The sequence below is a fragment of the Solanum verrucosum genome, unplaced genomic scaffold (assembly GCF_900185275.1).
Source record: "Solanum verrucosum unplaced genomic scaffold, falcon-dt-bn FXZP01000147.1, whole genome shotgun sequence".
Lineage (NCBI taxonomy): Eukaryota > Viridiplantae > Streptophyta > Magnoliopsida > Solanales > Solanaceae > Solanum > Solanum verrucosum.
Window position 1 is genome coordinate 3,953,359 of NW_026020343.1, and position 21,261 is coordinate 3,974,619.

General features: G+C 31.9%; 2 protein-coding genes and 1 pseudogene across 2 annotated transcripts in view; 1 reads left to right on the top strand and 2 right to left on the bottom strand.

The window, feature by feature from the left end:
* The window catches only part of LOC125837375 (probable protein phosphatase 2C 10), a 1,808,044-nt gene that overhangs the window by 1,388,760 nt on the left and 398,023 nt on the right, over nucleotides 1-21,261 (bottom strand). The gene's annotated exons all lie outside the window — the stretch shown is intronic.
* Nucleotides 4,547-5,090, bottom strand: LOC125837385 (uncharacterized; annotated as a pseudogene).
* LOC125837343 (uncharacterized protein At4g38062-like) lies at nucleotides 10,420-13,193 on the top strand. Its single transcript, XM_049516477.1, has one exon. It carries the CDS (start codon nucleotides 10,464-10,466, stop codon nucleotides 13,032-13,034), a length of 2,571 nt encoding a protein of 856 aa, XP_049372434.1. The 5' UTR covers nucleotides 10,420-10,463; the 3' UTR covers nucleotides 13,035-13,193.

Genomic DNA, 21,261 nt, shown 5'->3' on the forward strand with positions numbered 1-21,261 from the left:
TGTCATGTTTGGATACCACAGTGTAATTACACATGTTCTGTTTGGATACACAATTGCAACCATAAAATTATATTAAATTTTAAGAATAAAAATTAATTATTTAAAATTTATACAAGACAAATGAAAAACTTTATAAATGTTATTAATGTAAATATTTAAGATATATATTATTTTTTGAAAATATATTAATCATTATACATATGTTCTTAACTAATATTATGAAAAAATAATTGATTTATATATTTTCAAATTAATATATTTCAATTAAATTGATCATAAAAACTAAAAGTATGAAGTTTCTACGAACATCATGAAATGCATATTTAATAAAAAGATTAATATATAAATAAAATGTCATAAATTATTAAAATGTTTGACAAAAAGATAATCTATCTAGTCTAATTAAAAAATGACTTGCAATGTGAATTCAATATTACTAAAACAAATGAAACTGAAAATATAACATAACTTATAAATTCAAAACAAAAAAAATTAACGTAACACTCTTATCGTAAATTTCAACATAGCATACATAAATATGATTTTTTATTATTTTTTTTTAAACGTAAGTCTATAACCTTACTTAACAATAAATTCTATTTTAATTTAAAAATTAGAATACTAATAAAATTATGCTAAATGAGAAAATAATCATGGCATAAAGAAATAGATAATTCGAAAAAAATGCATAGAATAACATGAAGTAAGGTTGAGAATGAGAAGAAAATGAAATATAATAATATAAATTAAAAACTAAACTTTTAGAAATTTTTAGAATAATTTAAAAAAAAAGAACTTTAAATAATAGAAATAAAAAAATAAAAATAAAACTAAAAAGAAGAAATTAAAAAGTAATCAGCTGGTAATTACACCATGTAATTACCAACAATTCATAGTCTCTCCCTGTGAATTGGAGAATGTAATTACTCCCTGTCAATTACACTTATTATCTGCTGACCAAGTAATTACATGTCCAACCAAACAGGACAAATAGTGTAATTACACCCAATTACCAGGGTGACTTTCCAAACAGACCCTAAGTACTTATTCTCCAAATCATTTTCGAAGACCTAATACTAACATCATTTAATATGAATAATTTGGTAAAATACGTCTATCAATAATTATTTTCTTAATGGGTGTATCAAGTCAAACAATGACAAATAAAAATAACCGGAGGGAGTAATTATTTGTATTTATTATTCGTATCCCCCCCCCCCTCGAGCCTAAATATAATAAAGATAAGTCCAACAAAGAAAAATTACTTTAATCCAAAATAATTCTAATATGCTAAGACTCGTAATTAATATCATATTTTAGTAAATATTTAAAAGTACATTAATATAATATAGGGTCTTAAATACATATATTGCATGTGATTTTATGTATAAAAAAAAAAAGCGATTCAAATATTAATTCTTTTATGTTTTAATTCATCTATTAGGTAGTTGAGTTAACCACATAAAATATGTCATTTTTTTTAATTATATGCATTCGTCCCAATCCCCAAATATTTTTTACTTGTGGCTGATACGCATAATTAAAGAGGATGACATGTTTTATGTGGTTTACTTAGTTATATAATAGATGAACAAATAAATAAATAAATATGGATTTTTTTTCTTCAAAGTTTGAATAAAAACATCTGATTGAAACATTTTAGTAGAAGTTGAGATTAGTGGTGGGCGTGGTATGATACGGTATGGTACGATATTTGAAAGTTTTGACACCGACGTTTAGTCATTGGGTTTAACGTTATACCATTACCATTCCAATTTAATTCAGTATGGTTCGATATATTGAAGTTCGGTTTCAGTCTTCTACGGTATGGTAAATCGATAACCATAATTGTTTAACTTCAATTAATATATGCTCGTATCATAGAGTATTATGACTTGTCAATTAAAAAATGGTCTCAATTGTATCATACTAACATGTTACACATGTAGAAATATATATGCAAAATAAAGTACAAACAACTCCTTTTGTTAATCAATTGCAATTCAAATATATTTCAATCAAAATAGAGTAGCCAAAGTTTCAACTTCTAAACATTTAATTTATACTAATACTAGGTTGCATATTTTTTACTATTTTAATAATATATAAGCTATTTATGTTATAACTATATACTTTGGTATGATATTGGGTATTTCGGTATGTTATTTTTAAATACCAAATACCGTACCGAATACCCAAAAAATTAACATGTATACCATATACCATACTAAATACTGTAATACTAAAACTACAGTGTACAAATTTTGGTAAGGTATGATAATTCGATATATACTATACCATGCTCACCCCTGGTTGAGATATGCAATTAGACTAAAACCTTTTTGGCGTTGCTGCTAAAAACTGTTTATTTTCATAAGCACTGTTTTAAAATAGCTTTTCAGAAAAGTGTTTTTGAAAAAAAAAAAAACAATTTGTATTTGGTTAATTCATTTGAAAAGTATTTTTTTATAAACAAATTGTGTTTGACTAATCTTTTTTAAAAAGTGCTTTTGAGAGTCAAATTCCGATCAAGGGAAAATATTAATGTACTTTTAATATTAAGATTATTTTATAGAGAGAAACTAGTTTAAACATCTATTACCAAATATTAAATTAAATTTTTATTTTTATTAAATTAAAATGTTCATATTCAAATTTTCAATCAATACTATACATTTCTTTGAAGGATTGAAATATTTAATTGTTAATTCTTTTTTTTTTCTAATCTTACAAAAATATTGTTATTACCTTTTTTTTCTAATTTTGTAAAATAATAATACATAAACGTAAAATAAAATATAAAATATTTTATATAAAAATAAAATTATTAAATATAATTTAATCAAACATATAAGATATGTCAATTAATTAATAAGAGATATATTAGTCTTGAATAAAATAATTTTCTGCTTCTGCTTTTTTTAAGAAGCAGAAATTGTTAGCTTCTTCCCAACAGCAGAAAAATTGTTTATGCTTCTATTTAAAAGTAGTTTTACAAGTTCGACAAACACCTATTTTTTAAAAAAATATTTTTTTTCTCAAAATAAGTGTTTCTGGGCTCCCAACAACAATGTCAAACAGGCTCTAAGACTTAACTTGAATGTCTAAATAAGATATCATCATATGTTTAATGAGTTAACTATGTATTTGCCCATTATTTTATTTTGAGAAAAGACATGAATTCACCACTGAAGTTGTCCCGGATTTTCAAAAAGACACCTTAACTTTACAAACGTCCTATTACCCCACAAAAGTTTTGAATATCTTTGTAAAAGGATCATTTTGACCCATTCCCTCACCTGGGTTGTGAACACGCACAACCCGCACGTGAAACATGAATTTCACTATGAATAACCAATTTAAAAGTGACACGTGTCACTTGTTTTCTTTATTAATTAATTATTTTATTCCTTTTCATCATCTTCCCCCAAAACAAAGCTCAAAAAAGAGTCGTTGGCATCTCTCTTACGAACTCATCATCTTCCCCAAGCGCAATAAGGTAGGATTTCGTTTTCTCTTTTAATTTCCAGTACAAAAAGGTTAATTTGAAGTTTTTCAAGGTTTAATTTCTTCATAATTTCATTTAGTTTTGAGAAATGAAGATATTTTTGTGATTATGTTTTGAAGGAAAATGTCAAATGCAATGTTGAATCGTATTTGTAATGATGAGAATGATCCGATGTTGAAAGTGAAATTATGATGCAAACATGGAGACTTACTTTTAATGCAAACTTCATGATCGAAGCACAATCCAGCTCGAAGATTTTGGTCTTGTCCACGCTATCGTGTATGCTCTCTACATCATTTTTGGAGATCTTTTGTTTATGCATGTTTGTCTCTTTTTGTTTTTCTTTAATTTGTTTATGGCGTATTTTAGTAGAATTCATGCAACTTCTTTAGATGGAGGGATCGTGAAGATGTTGATATACGATCCAAGTACGTTATTCCGAGATTAACAAAGAGAATTAAGGAGTTGGAAGAAGCAGTGCCATGTTATGAAAGTCATGTTGAAAGTAACAAATGGGTGACGAAGGAGAAGAAGAAGAGCTCATGTTGTAACTTGAAGCTAATTGACGTGATCGTTGTAGTGATTTTCCTATTTTTAAGCCTAACCAAGAATGTAAAAGATGGAAGATGTAGGTGTGTGCAACCAAAATTGCCATAGACATCTTTAGTTACTTTCAAGTTTTTGGTATTTTTTGTTATCGAATGCTAAAGTTTTTGTTGGTGAATGTTGTCAAAATAGTTATGATTTTAACAAGTTGTTAATTTATTTGGTTGTGTCTATATTATTGTGGTAACCATTTGAGAAACTTCAAAAATATGTTCAACTAAAAATAGATGAGAAGAAGATATACTGAAAGCAAATTGGTCAAAACGAAAACTTCATTCCAACATAAGCATTCAATTTGAACTACAACTATTAAGTTGATCTTGTTTTGTTTGGTTACACACAAAATTGAGTTTGATTCCAACCAAAAACAACACCAAAATATACATAATTAACATTTGTTTGTCAAAATTAACAACACAACATCAGAATGTCCTACTTCCATGGCACATGGGTCTTCCTACTTGAACTAGTTTGGCTTTGATTATTAGCAATAGTTGCAGACCTAGTTTGAATAATTTTCATCCCTCATTCCTTCTAGGTTGCTACTAATAATAGTTGTCTTCCCCTTCTGTTTGAATCCATGTCTTGGCGTGTAGCCAATATCACTAGTAACAACATCAACCCTCTATGTCAATATTGTACCAGTATTGATGACTCTTCTACTTGGCAATCTAAGATGCTTAGTCAAATATGTGTGATATATATATATATATATATAAAATTAAAACACATTTAGGCTTGCATAAACTTACATTAAGAGTTGTAAATCCATCTTCAGTTTGGTATATGCCAACACCTACCATTCTTGGCCTTTTAAAAGGTATTATTTGTCCTCCACTAGTGTCTTCATGTTCTACTGATCTCTTCCCTCTTTCTAGGCCTCTTGCACTGCAAGTTACTTCAGATGTAGTTTGATTATGTTGAGGCATTTCTCTTCCTCTAACCATGCCTTATTCACATTTCTTTCTTGATGCATTGCTCTTCCTCTATCTATTCCTCTACCATTTATAGTTTGTATTTTGAAACTCAAATATTAGAGTATATCTATATTGTCTATAAATGATAGGATAATTAGATAAATTACCTTTGTGTTTGTAGCAGTTCCATGTGATTGAGTTGAAATACCTAGAGAACTTGAGAAACTACGGCCTCTTCCTTTACCTCTTCCTGTACATATTCCTCTACCACTTTCATTGTTTGTGGTGGCCTAATTTTTCATATATTAGCGCATGCAATTACAACTAAATATTTTAAAATGAATACATATACATGTGAAGAACCAGGTAATTGAGTTGAACTACTACCCCTTGCTCTACCTCATGCTCTTTCAGTAGCCTGTATATACATGTACATATAACTTACATTTGAAAGTAATGTGTCAGTTGATTAACTTGGACCACTGCCTCTCGTTATGCCCATTGCTCTACAATAGCCTATATATTGATATTTCGGTATATATAGATATAACAATAGAAAGTAAAAATTGAAAATACCTCTGCCTGAGAAGATGTTTCAGCTGATTGACTTGGACCAACTTGGTTTCTTGTAGGACATCCTCTTTTATTGTGTCCTTGTGTACCACATTTGCTACAAGTCATAACAACACCAATTTTTCTAAGCTTCCAGTTTTTCTGCTTTTATTTGCCTCATTTCTTCTAACCTTACTTGGTCTTCCAAGCATCTTCTTGATCTTTGGTGGCTTTACAATTAGATTATTTGATGTTGGCCACATTTTCATGTTATTCATTAGTTGAATAAAATGGGCATCATGTGGGATCTACGATCGACTGTGCCCGTTGTTGGCTTTGCAGATGTGCTGAGGCAGGTCTTCCTGTTATAACAACTAGCCACATAATTGATTGGTTCCAACTCATTGTAATAAAGGACAACAACACCATGAGGACAAGGAATGCCCCTAAGCAGCCAAGATCTATAACTACAACTCCGACTAACAATGTCCACAATATGTGTAAAATCATAGTGCTTAATCTCAAAACTTTTTTCTCCATTTCAAGACAAGTTTCATTGCATAGACTTGTCAATATTTTCTTGCAAAATCTTCAAAGACATAGGAGATATATAGTGATCCAAGTGTTTGAGAACAATCTCAAATTACCAATTCTTTTCATCATCTTCACCATTATCTCCTCGAGCATTGTGATGATTGTTTTATACCTTAAAAGAAGTATCAAAGCATTAAAACTCTCTACCATATTGCTGTCCACAACATCACATTTGTTATTGTCGTGAAAATATTTCTTGCGCCATGTATCCAAGTTGTACCATAAAAGATCATCCAAACATGCTCTTCCAAGTTTCTTCATTTCCTATATGTTATTCTTCAACTCAGCTTCAAATGTGGATTTAGAAATCCCCCAAAATACTTTTCTTTCAATTCCTTTCCAGCTTTTACACCAATTTGCAAGAACATGTCTTGCACATTTTCTTTGTTAACCATTGGCAATACCTCTTGAACAATAATTTCTAGTCCCTAACAAAGCAACAAAACAAAAAAATAATAATTAAAATGCAAAACTGAAAATCAAACATAAAAAAGACAATAAAACAGTAATACAATAAAGGTCTTATATTTTGCATATCAATAATGACAGATAGTTGATGCCCTTCTCCAAGATCAAGATCATTCCTCACTCGTTCAAGAAACCATGTCCAGATGAACTTCTTCTCAACCTCAACAACTGCCCCAACAATAGGGTGCATTTGGTTCATCTCTACAAACTTCCACTAACAACTGATCTTTACACACACATTTGAGGAAACATCCATCAAAACCAATAAACCTCCTAGCACCTCCAAAGAATGCTTTCTTTAAAGCATGGAAGCAAACATAATATCCTTGAAATATTTTTTGTCCAGTTTCATCTTCTTCTCCAACCTTGACTACACAAGTACTTCCTGAATTACTCCTTAAAATCTCATCTTTATAAAAAAAAATTTTACCATACTCCACAATATGATCACCCATGATCTCTTGTAACACTTTGGGCCTAGCTCTCACTATTTTCATACCAACATGGATATCCAACTCCTTTCTAATAATCTCCTGCAACACAATATTGATGTTTGACTGTTGAGTTATTCTGTCTTTATGTTTGGTGGCCAGAAACTTTGAGTTGCAAAGATAGTTAAAAGTTGATGTCTAACATATATGAACAAGGTTGTATCTTTAAACTATGAAATCTACGCTAGTTTTATCATCACTTGCACACAACAACCAAGGACAAGTCTCTTTGCAACATTCACATATTTTTCAATTTGAATCTTTTCTTGGATTGTATATCTTGTCACTGTCAATCTAAATTTCTCAACACTTCCAAAAACTACTCCTAATTCCCGAAGAAATTTTTCACAAGTTTCATCAAACACAACTCTAGTTGGGGTTTTCTTCCTTCTAACAGGTTTATGCACTACTTGGTCAACCTCTTCACCATCCCCCCAACTTATTTCATCATCTATTTCAAAGCTAGGAACTTCATCACCTAGATAGTAAGGTTCAACACCTCCTTAGCTTACCAACTAAGCTTTCCCTAATACCAATATTTGTCTCATCATACCCTAAATCTGGACCCTTCTCACCAACATGAATCTGATTTGAAGTAGTACCTCTACTTCTCCCTTGTGACCTTTTGAAATGCCTCTTGCTTGCCCTTATATCTATATACTCTTGATGGACATCCTTGTCAACCTCACTATCTTCATTTGTATCTCCTTCAGATCCTGATTCATCTTTCACTTCATCATCACCTGGATCATGATCTATTATAGGATCATATGAAGAAGGCACAATGGAAGAAGAAGGAGGAGCTTCAGAAGGATCAAATAAGGTTTCAATTGTAATATTGGAAGGAAAAGTAGAAGGAGGAGGCACAATAGAAGGAGAAGGGGGGGGGGGGGTTAGAAGGACCAAATAAGGTCTCAGTTGTAGGGTTAGAAGGAAAAGTAGAAGGAGGAGGCACAATATTAGGAGGAACTTCAAATGAAGTGCTGGAAGTTTCAGAAGGATCATTAGGAGTGTTGGAAGTAAAAGTAAAAGGAGCAGGCACAATAGTAGAAGAGGGAGGATGATTATTAGGGTTAGAAGCCTCATTCAAAGACTCCTCACCTATCCCACTTTCACTCCTATTGGGGACAAACTCTAATTCAAGTGGGTCTGATTAGGTTCATTAACCCCATGAGAAACATACGCGTCAATTTCATCCCCATCTTTTATCATATTGAAAAGGTCAAATATAACCTTATCATTATCAACAAGGACCAATAACCCATCATACTTAATGAAAAAGTCACAATCTATTGTATATCCTAATTCATCTATGTAGTCCCTCAACTTAAAGTAAGACTCCTATCAACATCTACTTCTAGGAATTCTGTCACTTCTACCCCAATATATTTAGGTGGGGGACCAAATTCTATTTCCCCCTATGATACCATCTTGAAGTTATCAACACAAAAGATATCCTAAACAAGACAAATAAAAGACGATTCAATCATACATTTTAAGAACAAACTCTAACAAACTCTAAGCTAACACAGTCATACATATGTACACAATAAACATAATCACTAACAGAAGCAGAATCACTGACATTTAGCAAAAACCCTATCAAAACAAAAGACCTGTAAACAAGTTGATAATGAACAAATTGAAGTCTACAAATGTATAATATTACAGTACAACATAATTACTACCGGTCGCACTAAGTCGATAACACAAAATCCTAACTTAGATCACAATCACTTACAGTCACACTAAGTCGATAAAACAAAACCCTAACCCAAAACACAATTACTAACAATCGCACTAAGTCGATAACACAAAATCCTAACAGTAGCAATTAGTCAATAACACAACGAAACACTATAAAATCCTAACAATAAAGCCTATAATTTGTCGATTCCAACACTCTTTACACTATAATAATCCCTAAAATTTATCAAATAATGTAAGAAAATCCTAACCTGTTAGACCTTCAATTCCTTGTTCCTCCAAGAATATTGACCAAGAAACGTCAAAAAGAAAGATGATCACCACTATCGTTTGACTTGGGAAACGAAGAGACTCTCGAAAGTTGAGAAATAACAAAAGATGAAGACTTTTCTATTTTTGAAATGAAGTGGATCGGGTTGAACTAGAGTGAGCATCACACGCGTTGTCACAGGTGAGGGATATGGGTCAAAATAGCTCTTTACTAAGTTATTCAAAACTTTTGTAGAGTGATAGGACGTTTGCAAAGTTAAGGTGCCTTTTAGAAAATCTGGGACAACTTCTGACTTTATGTTTTTTTTCTCTCTTATTTTAGGAATAAACAAATGTCTTTAAATTTTTTTTAAAAAAGAAGGAATAAACAAATATGCAGTGCTATTTTCTAAATTTCAAAAACAATCCTATACAAGTTCCCGCTTCAAAGCCTCTCTATTTCCAGATCTCCCTCAGTGAGAAAACCCTAATATTTTGATTAAAACAGCCGATTATACTGGTGAATTCACCTGTGGTTTGCTTCCGATTTAAGGTAACGCTTCATTATATGTCAAATTATTTGATAATGGAATCATATATCTGTAAAAATCTACATTATCATGCCGCAGTTGCTGTAGAAATGCCTCTTTGTTCTCTGTATCTTCAATTTTATGTCCACCCCTTTTCTCCATCTGGTCAATCGATTCGTGGAATTTTAGTTAAACCTCCAGATTTTCCTGATTCTTTCCTAATCAATCTGGCTATCTTGCAATAAATGAAAAAAAGGGTGAAATCAGGGGAAAAGGATGATGAAATGTTTGATTTGGTCAATTAATTCGTGGGTGTCCTGTAAAATTTTGTTAAACCTCAAGATTTTCATTATTGTGCAATTTTTCTTTCGTGATCGATATGGTAGTAAGGGTATTGAGAAGTTCTTTTTATTTTCTCCATTTTTGTAAGAGGAGTGATGATACAGACAATTCCGCATATACGAGCTTTTGAAAGGGAAGAAATGTTGAAGAACATTCATATTGTTGACTCCAGTTAGACAGTTTGAGAGACGGAGAATAGGATAAATAGTTATGTCTTTGTTTGTCTATTGCTTGTTTAATCTGCACACGATTGCACGTTAATGGTTCTACATGCGGAATTTTCTGTTAAGCATTATTTTGTCTGTGATTGATAATTCCCCTTGGAAGAGTGTTCAAGGATGGTAAAATAGCTTCTTCTTTTTTTTTTTAATCCTTTCAGCTAAAGCAGATTAATGTCAAGGAAAAACAACACAGAAAATTTATGGAGCTCAAGTTATTACGTGTGAACTGTCGTGTTTGTGCATCAGAAGGGTAATCATCAACATAAAAAGTTACACAAATGGACAAAGTTTATGCGGAGCTAGATGTTGTTAAAGGCGAGGTGGAAAAGCTCAGAGAAGAATGCCGGACCAAAACAGAGATGACGGAGAGTTTGAGGAAATCCCACATTGATCAATTATCGAAACTTCAAGAAGCTAAGTTGGAGATTGGTAGACAGGAAAATGAACTATTTGTTAAATCTGAGGAAATATTTGAGATCAAGAAACTCTACGATGATATCAAGTCCATTGTACATGAGAAAGAAACATGTCTCCAGAATCTTAGCTCTGCTCATGAGAAGCTGCAACTAGATTATGGGAAGAAAATTGGGAAGTTGGAAGTACAAAACAAGGATTTGGTGTTGGCTCTGGATGAAGCAACATCCAAAATTCAAGATTTGGAAATGCAGATATCTGCTAGTAATAATGAAATCAATGCTCTTAAGCAAATCATGTCAGTTAGGCAGGAAATCTGTGTTGAATCAGAGCTAAAAACAAGGGCATCCAAAGATCTGAAAGATGGAGATGCCATTATCCAAAAACTTGATGAAGAAAATAGGATCGCGAAAGATCAGTTGAAATGGAAGAGTGAACAATTTAAACACCTTGAAGAAGCTCACAAAAGAAACCATGATCAGTTCAAAACCAGTAAGGTGGAGTGGGGTCAGGAAAAGTCAGCAATGCTTGAAGAGATCTCTTCATTGCAAGCAAGATTGGATTCTCAGACTCGAATCTCAGAAGACCTCCAAAGCCAATTGAGGATGAGTAACCAAGCTTTAGCTCATCAAGAAAGCAGAAAGAGAATTCTGGAAATTGAAGTGTCTGAGTTTAGATCTCAATTCCATGATATCTCTTTAGAGTGCCAAGAAGCAAACTCAAAGCTTGAGAACTTGACCATCAAGAGGGATGAAGAAATTGGAGAGTTAAGAAACTTACTCCGAACAAAAGAAGCACTGTTCAAGGATACAAAATGCAAAAGTATACAGCTTGAACAGGAAAATCAAGATTTACGAAGATCTCTCAAAGAGCTTCAAGAGTCTCAACTCCAGGGTACTGCTTCCACTTCTGTACTTAAGAAACTGCAAAGCAATTTCCAGCATTTGAAGCAATTACACAAGAAATGTTCCTTAAACCTCAAAGAAAAGGAAGCTGAATGGAGCTCACAGATAGGAAAAGTGGCAGAAGATATGAAAAGATGCATGTCTGAGTTAAAAAGTAAAGAAAAACACATAGACGAGCTAGAAAAGGAGCTGGATGATCGCCGTGATGCATGTGATGTTCTTACTGGAGAGATATCTGTCTTAATCTTGGTTTTAAAATCAGAATTTCATACTGGTAGCAAGGAGCTCTCTAGAGCCAACACGGAACAAGAGCCAAATAGCAAAAGTCTAGTACATCAAAAGAATGAACAAGCAACCGTTTTAGAGGCAGAACTGAGTGAGTACAAAAAGATGCTTGAAGAGTCATCTGATTGCCAAGTTCACCTCAGAGAACAGGTCCTGAAATTGGGTAATGCTCTCAAAGATGCTTCTGCTGCTTCAGAAGAAGCTAAAGATGACCTGGCCAAAGCAAGGAAAGAAGTCAAAGAAAGCAAACTTGAACTAGAGAAGTGGAAAGCTGAAGCAGGAAATCTTAAAGACTACCTTGAAGAGAACCAATTTTCCCAAAAGCAAGAGAAGGAGATCTTACTTGGGATTTTGAAGGAGGGAGAAGCCAAAATTAATGAGCTACAGCAACAGATTACAGAAGCAGAGTTGAAGATTGTTGAAAGAACAGAGGCAGTGAATGATTTAAATCAGGAGAAGCTTCAATACTATCAAATTGCAGAAGGCAAGGATAACACCATAGAAATTCTTCAAACTAAGATTTCTTGCTTGGAGCAAAAGTTGGCTGATAAAGACCTTCAGAATGAGCAAATACAATCAGATGTGCGGAAGGCTTTTGATCAGGAGAAGGAGAACCTCTTGCTGAATCTGAAAGAGAAAGACAGGAAAATACAAGATAATCTCAAACAGGCCAAAGATTTAGAGGAAGATATGACATGTAAAGAAGTTGCTTTTACAGCTCTGATAACGGCTGAGGGTTTAAAATTACTTGAGATTAAAGAGAAAAACAAGGTGATTGCCGAGTTAGAGCTGAAATTGGGTGATAAACATCAGAAATTGGAACTCCTAAATAAATCCTTGTCTGATTCAAGACAGAAGGAGGGGCAGCTGGAAACATTGTTGCAAGAAAGTAAAAAGGAATCGGAAGAGCTGAACACTCATTTTGGCAATGAACGGATGCACTTGGAGGCCCAAATTCAGGAACTTGAGTCCCACAAAAATGATGCGCTTGAAGAAAATAAGAAACTCTTTGTTGATAGGGAGGAATTACTAGTACAAATGCAAGGAATACATGGAAGAATGAGTGAATTATGCTGTGAAGATGTTGAACTTGTAAGACATTTGGAGAAAATATTGGAGAACCCTGAGGAAGAGAAAAAGCGTCGACATAGTAATTTAGGGAGAGACCACCATTCTAGAGCTCCCTTATCAACTGCCAAAACAGAAACTGATGAAAGAACTCCATTGGTAGAGCTCAACTGTTAGGCTGATAGTTCAACTGGGAGCAATTCTATACTCCAAACACAAACTTCTTTAGCGTTTTCCAAGATCTGCAACTCTGGCTGGCAATCTGTTACTGACAGGATTTTTGATCTTTTTGTCTTTTGTTGTATGGGTGGTTGTTTTATAATGTTCTTCCCAATGTAATCAATGATTCTTCATTTGCTGCTAAAAGAAATATGTTATAAGCCTATAACTGTGTAGTGGTTCCATGCGTTGTTGACTAATAGCTTGTTTGGCCAAGCTTTCAAAATCTATTTGCTTTAGAATAAAGTTTAAGTAAATATTTGTCAAAATAGTAATATTTTTGTTGAGTAACAATTTATGTTTAATTAATTTTAAAAGTACTTTTGTTAATAATATAGAACAGTTTGTGCTTGACCAAGATTCTAAAAGCCCTTAGGTTAATACTAGGCATTTCCTGAACATTGTCGTACTAATGAGATCCAATATTGTAAAAATTAATTTTATGGTGTAGTTGAATTATCCGATAAAAGGAAGCATCATTAAATTAAATATTAACATAATATAGTTTATACCATGTACATTACAGTTACATTGTTGAGCTTGCTATGCTACAACTGCATGATATCTGAATTTAGCCGTTGCAGGTGACAACAAGTATCTCAACTTGATATCCATTGAAAAACTGCCAGTAAAATCATCTAAAACGATGAACTTAGGCTTGCGTATGTGTTTGTTTTCAAACATCAAAGATACAACTATAGACATGTACGCACAAAATCCATACTGTAACTATCAAAATATCAGGACAAAACTTAGTAGTACAAAACAAATTCTCATTACCAAGAAACAGTGCAATAAAAAGAGAGATAGAAAAACTTTAATTGAACTCATAAATACAACACCACATAGCAATTGAAAAGAAATTGATTTGCAAATTAATCAGAAGCAAAGGTTACAACCACATTCTCATAAGTTTTTCATTATACATTTTGAAATGACTGCTATACTAGTATTACTGTTATATTACTATTATCCATCAACAACATTTGTGAAGTATAGCATGCAAAAATATCAAAGTTTAGGCTAAAGTAACTAGAGAAGGTGAATATCTCCGCGCATAAAAGCATCTTCTGGCCAATAGAGTGCCACTCTAGTCTAATAACTACAAGCATCTTGAAAGAAAAATCAAAAGCAAGCAAGTCTCAAATATACTGTTAACAATATTAGGTAACAAGACAAGCGATTGAAAGAGTGCAGAGGAACTTAGACACTGGTTACCTACAATATGTTGAATTCTTGGTCAAGTAATTTGAAGCATGATGCACTCTCAATTTTGATGTATGACAAACCCACTATAAGGAACTTGGTATGTACATCGTTATGATGCAAAGTCAACTCTCCAGCGGTACTGATAGCTCCGTGGCAGCGTTACAGCAGAACTACAGAAAGGCCTGTTTGCCTGGACCAATAGCAGGAGGTTAAGGTTGCTTCTTTCACTCCATCTATACAAGGGGATGCGACTTGAGCAAAGACTAATTTTTCACAACTCCAAGGAAGCTTTCATTTTCAGCAACTGAAGACTTGCTCGTGCAAACTAATGATGTCTATAGGTTTAAATCGTTAAAGCTTTGTGTTGCGCCCAAACGCACACGCAAGTGTATGTGGTCGTGGAAGTAATGAAGTAGCTCATTTTAAGAGCTGAATGTCGTACCCACAGAGACTTAAGATTAGATTATCTTTGATTCTTCCAATAACTATAACTTAAAGCAAGTGTTTCCCGAAAGAGTGATATATTATTCTAAATAATCAATTAATTAAAGTAACTAAGCAAACTACCATGATTCAATTTCAACTTGGAGTTAAAATATTGACTTGGGAAACTCCAAGGTTGCAGCCTGTATTGGATTCATGCATATTAATTCCTTTAATGGATGTCAGTTAGTTAAATCACTGGTTTACGGAATTAAATGTATGATCATGGTCTCCCGACTTCTAATCGCCTACTTTAATTGGTAGTCTAACTACATCATTGAGCACAGGGGCGGACCTACGTTGACCCGAGGGGTTCACTCGAACCCCCTCATCAAAAAATTACACTGTATATATAACGTCAAATTCTGATTTTATGCGTATATATATTAAAATGAACCCCCTAAAATCAAAGTAGTGCCTTGGCTCAGCAGATAAGTGGTTCAACAAATGCCCTTGGTCGTGAGTTCGATTCCCATTGACAACATTTTTTCCCTCCTTTAAATGCTTTGGAAAATGGAACTTTTTGGGATTAGACTTTCTTCTTCTTTTTCATTATTTTTTCCTTTTATTCCGTTTCTTCTTTTTAATTTGTTTTTCTTTAAATTTATTAGACACATTTTATTTTTATTTTTTATTCTATTTATATCTATTATTTATTTTGTTTCAACGTAACTCTTTTTTCATATACTAACTTAAATAACTCTTTTAAAAAATGTTGAATTTTATTTAACTAGAAATTGATGAGATAGAAATATAATTAATTTTTTTGTAAAAAAAAGGTAAATTAGATGTAATTGAATGAAGAAACTTAAATATCGTCAACATCCTTTCAAAAATATTAATTTATAGAATTCATGAAATTTCTTTTATATTTTTAATTCTATTTTAGAGAGATGGAAACTAAACGTATTTGATTTATTCGTTATTTGTCTTTTTTACAAATTATGACTAACCTAGTAAATTGAACTATATGAACTAAAAAATTGACGATACTATTTATTTATCTTCTGACTATGCATTATAATTTTAGTAACTCTATTCTTACACACTCTTAGAGAATCTTGACGATTTTCATAGTAATATGTGATTGAATGGATGCTAATTTAAAATTTTTAAAAAGTAAAAATGAAAGTATAAAAAGCACAAGAAATTTTAAGAATGCTCGATGGAGCATGATAAAAGTAGAAAGAAATGATTAATACGGTATGATAAAGTAAGTTAAATTTAGCATGATAAGGTAAATATCTTTCTTCCCCGTCTTGCTCCCTTTTTCATCATTTAATTTTCACTTGTTTTAGGAGTTAACCTATGTAATACAGTCGATCCACTAAAATTCTTATAAATGTATCTTTGTCCTCAATATCTTTGATTAGTTTAGTCTTTACTTTTATGAACTAATAAAATATCTATGGTTCTTGTACAAAGAGCATGCCGATGGACTACTATGCTCACCGCGCACTTACATTACCACCTGAACTTCTCCTTTATACTTTGAACCGCCTGAGCAAAAATCCTGGGTCCACCACTGCTTGAGCGGGCATAAACTAACCAATTACCGAGCATTACGTTTTCATCCTGTCTGCTAACCAAGCAAGGTCTCTAGGTATATCCCTATCTTAGATACAAATCAATCCTAAGTCTAGAGAAGATCATGCGCCTTTTGTCCCACGTTCTATCCTCCTATTCCTCCCCCGAGTTTAATTCGAACAATGAGTTTATTTCAAAGGAGGTCACGAACCACGAAATTTAGAACAAAAGAGTAATTGATCCGATAACCAATATCAATCCATCAAATTCAATAATATACAATATTCTTGTAGCCACAGCCCTAGAACAAGAGAATTTAGCTACTCATAATACGATTCTCAATCTATAAATATTCAATAAGCATAAGAGAAATCAAATTAAAGTTAAAGAGTAGGAATGAACCCTAAAATTTAAGAAATAGTTCTCCAAGTTGTATTCTCCAAAAGCCAGAAAAAGAATAATTAAACTAATAAAATCCCAATCTATTTATAATTTAGGAAAAGACAAAAGAAAACTAGGCTCTAGGTCCGTGATGCGGACAAGATCTGTAGATTCGATTTTTCTTGAACTCCTTCTGCCCTTTTTCTCTTGATTCCCAACATGCGATTACTAATCATAATGGTTACTCAAAATGCAATAACATGACTCAACACTATCAATAACTAAAGAATTTGTCCTCAAACTCGGCTAAAGCATAGGTGTTGCTTGGCTCCAGGGGCGGATCTACATGAAGGTTAGGGGGGTCAACCGACCCCCCTCGTCGAAAAATTACACAGTATATATAAGGTCAAATTTTGTTTTTATGTGTGTATATATTAAAATGAACCCCCTAAACACATGTAAAGAGGCTAGCTCAGTGGTAAAGGGGGTTCAAGAATTCGCTTGGACGTCATGGGTTCGATTCTGCGCAACATCACTTTCCTAAAAATTTTCTTGTTTTCTTCATTTGGAAAATCAAATAGCAAGGCTGAGATGGGCTCAACATTTTTGGGCTGGAGCTTTATTGTTTTTTTTTTTCATTTTTTAATGTTATTTCTCCTTTTCAATATTCATTTTTTCGAATTTCTAAGGCACATTATTTTCATTTTGTATTTTATTATTTTTGTCTCCATTGCTCATTTTATTTTTACGTAACTCTCTTTTTATATACTAATTAAAAGGAACTTTTTTTTAAAACTGTCAATTATTCTTAAACTTGAAATTGAGATAGAGAAAAAAAACTTTAAAGATAAGTTAAACTTAATCGAACGAATAAATTTGAAAGACATGATTATTCATCATATTTCTTTCTCATTTTTTCAGTTCTATTCTAGAGAGACGTAAACTACATTGATATGATTTATTCATTTTTTTTACCAATGGAAAACCTTATAAATTGAATAAATGAACAAAAAATTGGCGATGCCATTTATTTATCCTTTTAATATGCATTATAATATTAGTAACTCAATCCCCACACATTTTAAAGAGTATTAAACAATTTTTAAAGTAACATATGATTGAATGAACACTAATTTAATTTATTTTAAAAATTCAAAATAAAGTAAAATAATAAAAAATTAAAGAAAAAAATCATTTAAAAAAAAAGAATCAATGAAGCATAGTAAAAGTAGGAAGAAACGCTAAATGTGGCATGACAAGGCAAGTTATATTTAATGGATTAAGGATAATTTTTTTCTTTCCCGATCTGTTTTGCTCCATTTTCTTATTTACTTCTTATAAGTTGAACCCCCTCCACGAAAATCCTGGCTCCTCCACTGTTGGCTCCTAGGTAGGGGTGTACAAAATTGAATCGAAAACCGAACCAAACCGCAAACCGAGTCAACCCAGAAAAAAAACCCGACTAGTGGTTTGGTTTGACTTGGTTTGGTTTTGAAAAAAGAACCCGACTATATTTGGGTTGGTTTGGTTTTAACTTAAAAAAACCAACCCGAGACCAAACCAACCCGATTTTATATATATAATTTTAAAATTTTATTTTATACATAAAAATATTTACTTTGATATAATTTTAAAATATTTCTTATAGTTTTTATCTTTTAATATATTATTTCAAGTTTGAAACTTAGAATTATGAATGGGCAATAAAGATTATAGTCCACAGATGTTGGTAATTATAATAAAGCTTAAATCAAAATCAAATTAATACTAATGCAAAAGAAAATCAATTCAACACTAAGAATGACAATAATATTGAATATTTGTTCTTTAGTTTTACATTGGTTTCGAGAATTAAAATACATAATCTAAGTTTAATTTTCTTTAATATTTAGTCATGTAACTAATACTTATTAAACTTAATTTTAGCATGATTTAGTACTTTAAAATTATGATCATTTTCATTATGACTTGTTAATTTGCAATATTTGTTTTACGCGATTTCATTATTATTATTTTTGTTGGATATTTTAGTGTCATTAATCATATCATATTGTGTTATATTTTTAAGAAACTTCTTAAATAGTTGTATTTTGGTAGGACTAAAAAATTATTTGAAGTACAAGTAAATTATATGTTTGTATGAATACTTTACCAGAAAAACCCGAAAAACCGAAAAAACCGAGGTTGAAAAACCCGAGCTTTGTTGGTTTGGTTTTGTTTATAAATTTAAAAATCTGACACAAATGGTTTGATTTGATATTTGAAAAATCCGAACCAACCCGGCCATGTACACCCCTACTCCTAGACATATAAATACGCTCAAGATCACCACCCCACACTTAGAGCTTTGTTCATCTTCGAACAATTCACATGCCTATTTCCTAGACCTAGACTTGCTAATAATAGCATTTTTGCTTCAACTACTTACTTTCAGGAATCTTTTTATCAATTCACAATAAGCATATATGTTTCCATTCACACTTGACCATCATATAGACACCACATGACTTCTAATGTTGACTCAACAACTTTTAGCAACTTAAACATTAAGAGGTCATTTGGTAGAGTGTATAAGAATAATGCAAAATTGGATGCATTAGTACTGCTTGTATTAGTTATGCAAGCATTATTTCTTATACACGGTTTGATTTCATGTATTAGAAATAACAAATCTTGCATAGTTTCTATTTAAAAATATATGTTTACAAAAATACCTTCACACTTTATTTATTTTTACACTTCCTTTGCAACAAAGTTCTTTGCTAAAACATTATAAAAGATTTCTTTGCTAAAACATCATTAAATCTTCTTCTCTTCTTTTTTTTTTCAAAAATGCTATTAAATAGTTGTACTATTTGAGTCAAAATAATTTGTGAAAAGTTGGCAAAGAATTTTTTAATCAAATTATTGCCACAATAGTAAAAAAATTTTTATTAAACTGTGTTGAAAGAGTTTTAAAGAAAAAAGATAGAGAAAACAGTCAAATACCTCCTCAATCTATTACTCGATTCTCAGCTACACACTTATACTTCACGGGGATCCTATTACCCCCTAGAGTATTTTAAACACAATTATTGACACCCTTAAAATGTCACCCCCAAATCTTTGTTGCTGAGTGTGATGCACGCACCTATTTTTCAGAATAATTTTTTTTAAAAAAAAAAGTCATCACCAAAATACATCAATTTTAATGCTTTTCATTTTTTCTCCACCATTCTATTCATCTTCCTAAATCATTCTATTTTTTCTCCATTGTTCCCAATGTCTCATCTCCTCCAATCCATCTCCATTTCCATCTCCATCACACCCATCATCCTCCGTCTTTTTTCTATCTTTTTGATCATTTATTTACACAAAATCTAGTTGTTATTGTTGAATTCAATAAATTAACATGAATGTTGAATCTTTTTATTATGGTAGCTTATTGCCATTATTGTCTAGTTCTGCATCTGGGTTCTCTAGTTGTTTTTTTAATGGATTTGAAGATGATTTTTTCCTTGTCAAATTTCAAATTCTAATACCCACTTTCAGTTCCAATCAAGAAACTCACAAATTTCAAATTTTAATACCCACTTTCAATTCCTAACAAGAAATTTGGGCTGCTACTATAATCGAAAAGATTTCTCTAGCAGAAGTTGTAATATCATTTTTCAATATCGGATTGAAAGTATTTTCCATTGAGGTGAAAGAAATTAAAGGATTATCATTTTCTTTCTTTTGGTTATGTTGTCTATTTTTAGGAAAGATTTGAAGGTGTTAGTCATGAAAAAGTTCATTGTGGATTAAAAGTGAAAAAAAATAAAAAAAATAAATTATTGTATAGGTAATTGTCCATGGAAGCCATGGCAAAATTCAATTGTAGAGGTTTAATTTTTAGAGGTTGGTAATGGTTAGAGAGAGAGTGTGTGATTGTAATTAACTAAATTTATTTATTAATTGTATTGAATTTAATTAAGAAATGACAGTTGTCAAATCATTTAATTTTGACCTATTTATCTGCCTTACACTTGCCTCTAGGAAAGTGAACACACTTGTTGTGCCACATCAGCACTTAAGGGTGTTAATATCTATGTTCAAAATACTTCAAGGGGGTAATAGGACCTCTATAAAGTATTAGTGTGTAGTTGAGAATTGCGTAATAGGTTGAGGGGGTATTTGGTTATTTTCTCAAAAAGATACTTAAGAGGCCAAAAAGTCTATTAAGACATCAACAAATTAAAAGACATTGAAAAACAAATAAAAATAAAAGTAAAAACATATGACAAGAAAGAAAATGAAAAGAGGAGAAAATGTTTTAAAAAGGCTTTGAAGGGAGTGCTTCACCCTTAACCAGAGGTCTCGGGTTTGAGCCATGGGTATGGAGAAAATCCTGTTGGGAGCGTCACCCCCGAATGAACCCTGCAGTGCGCGATTCGAATTTAGTCGGAGCTCCAATGTGGGCTCCGGATATCGGGTGGGAAACCAAAAAAAAAGGCTTTGAGGGTAGTTTTGTAATTATTTAATCTAATGCAAGTGTTAAAATGCTATGTATTACTAATACCTAGAATTACTTGGTATTAGTAATACACAACTTAATACACAATAG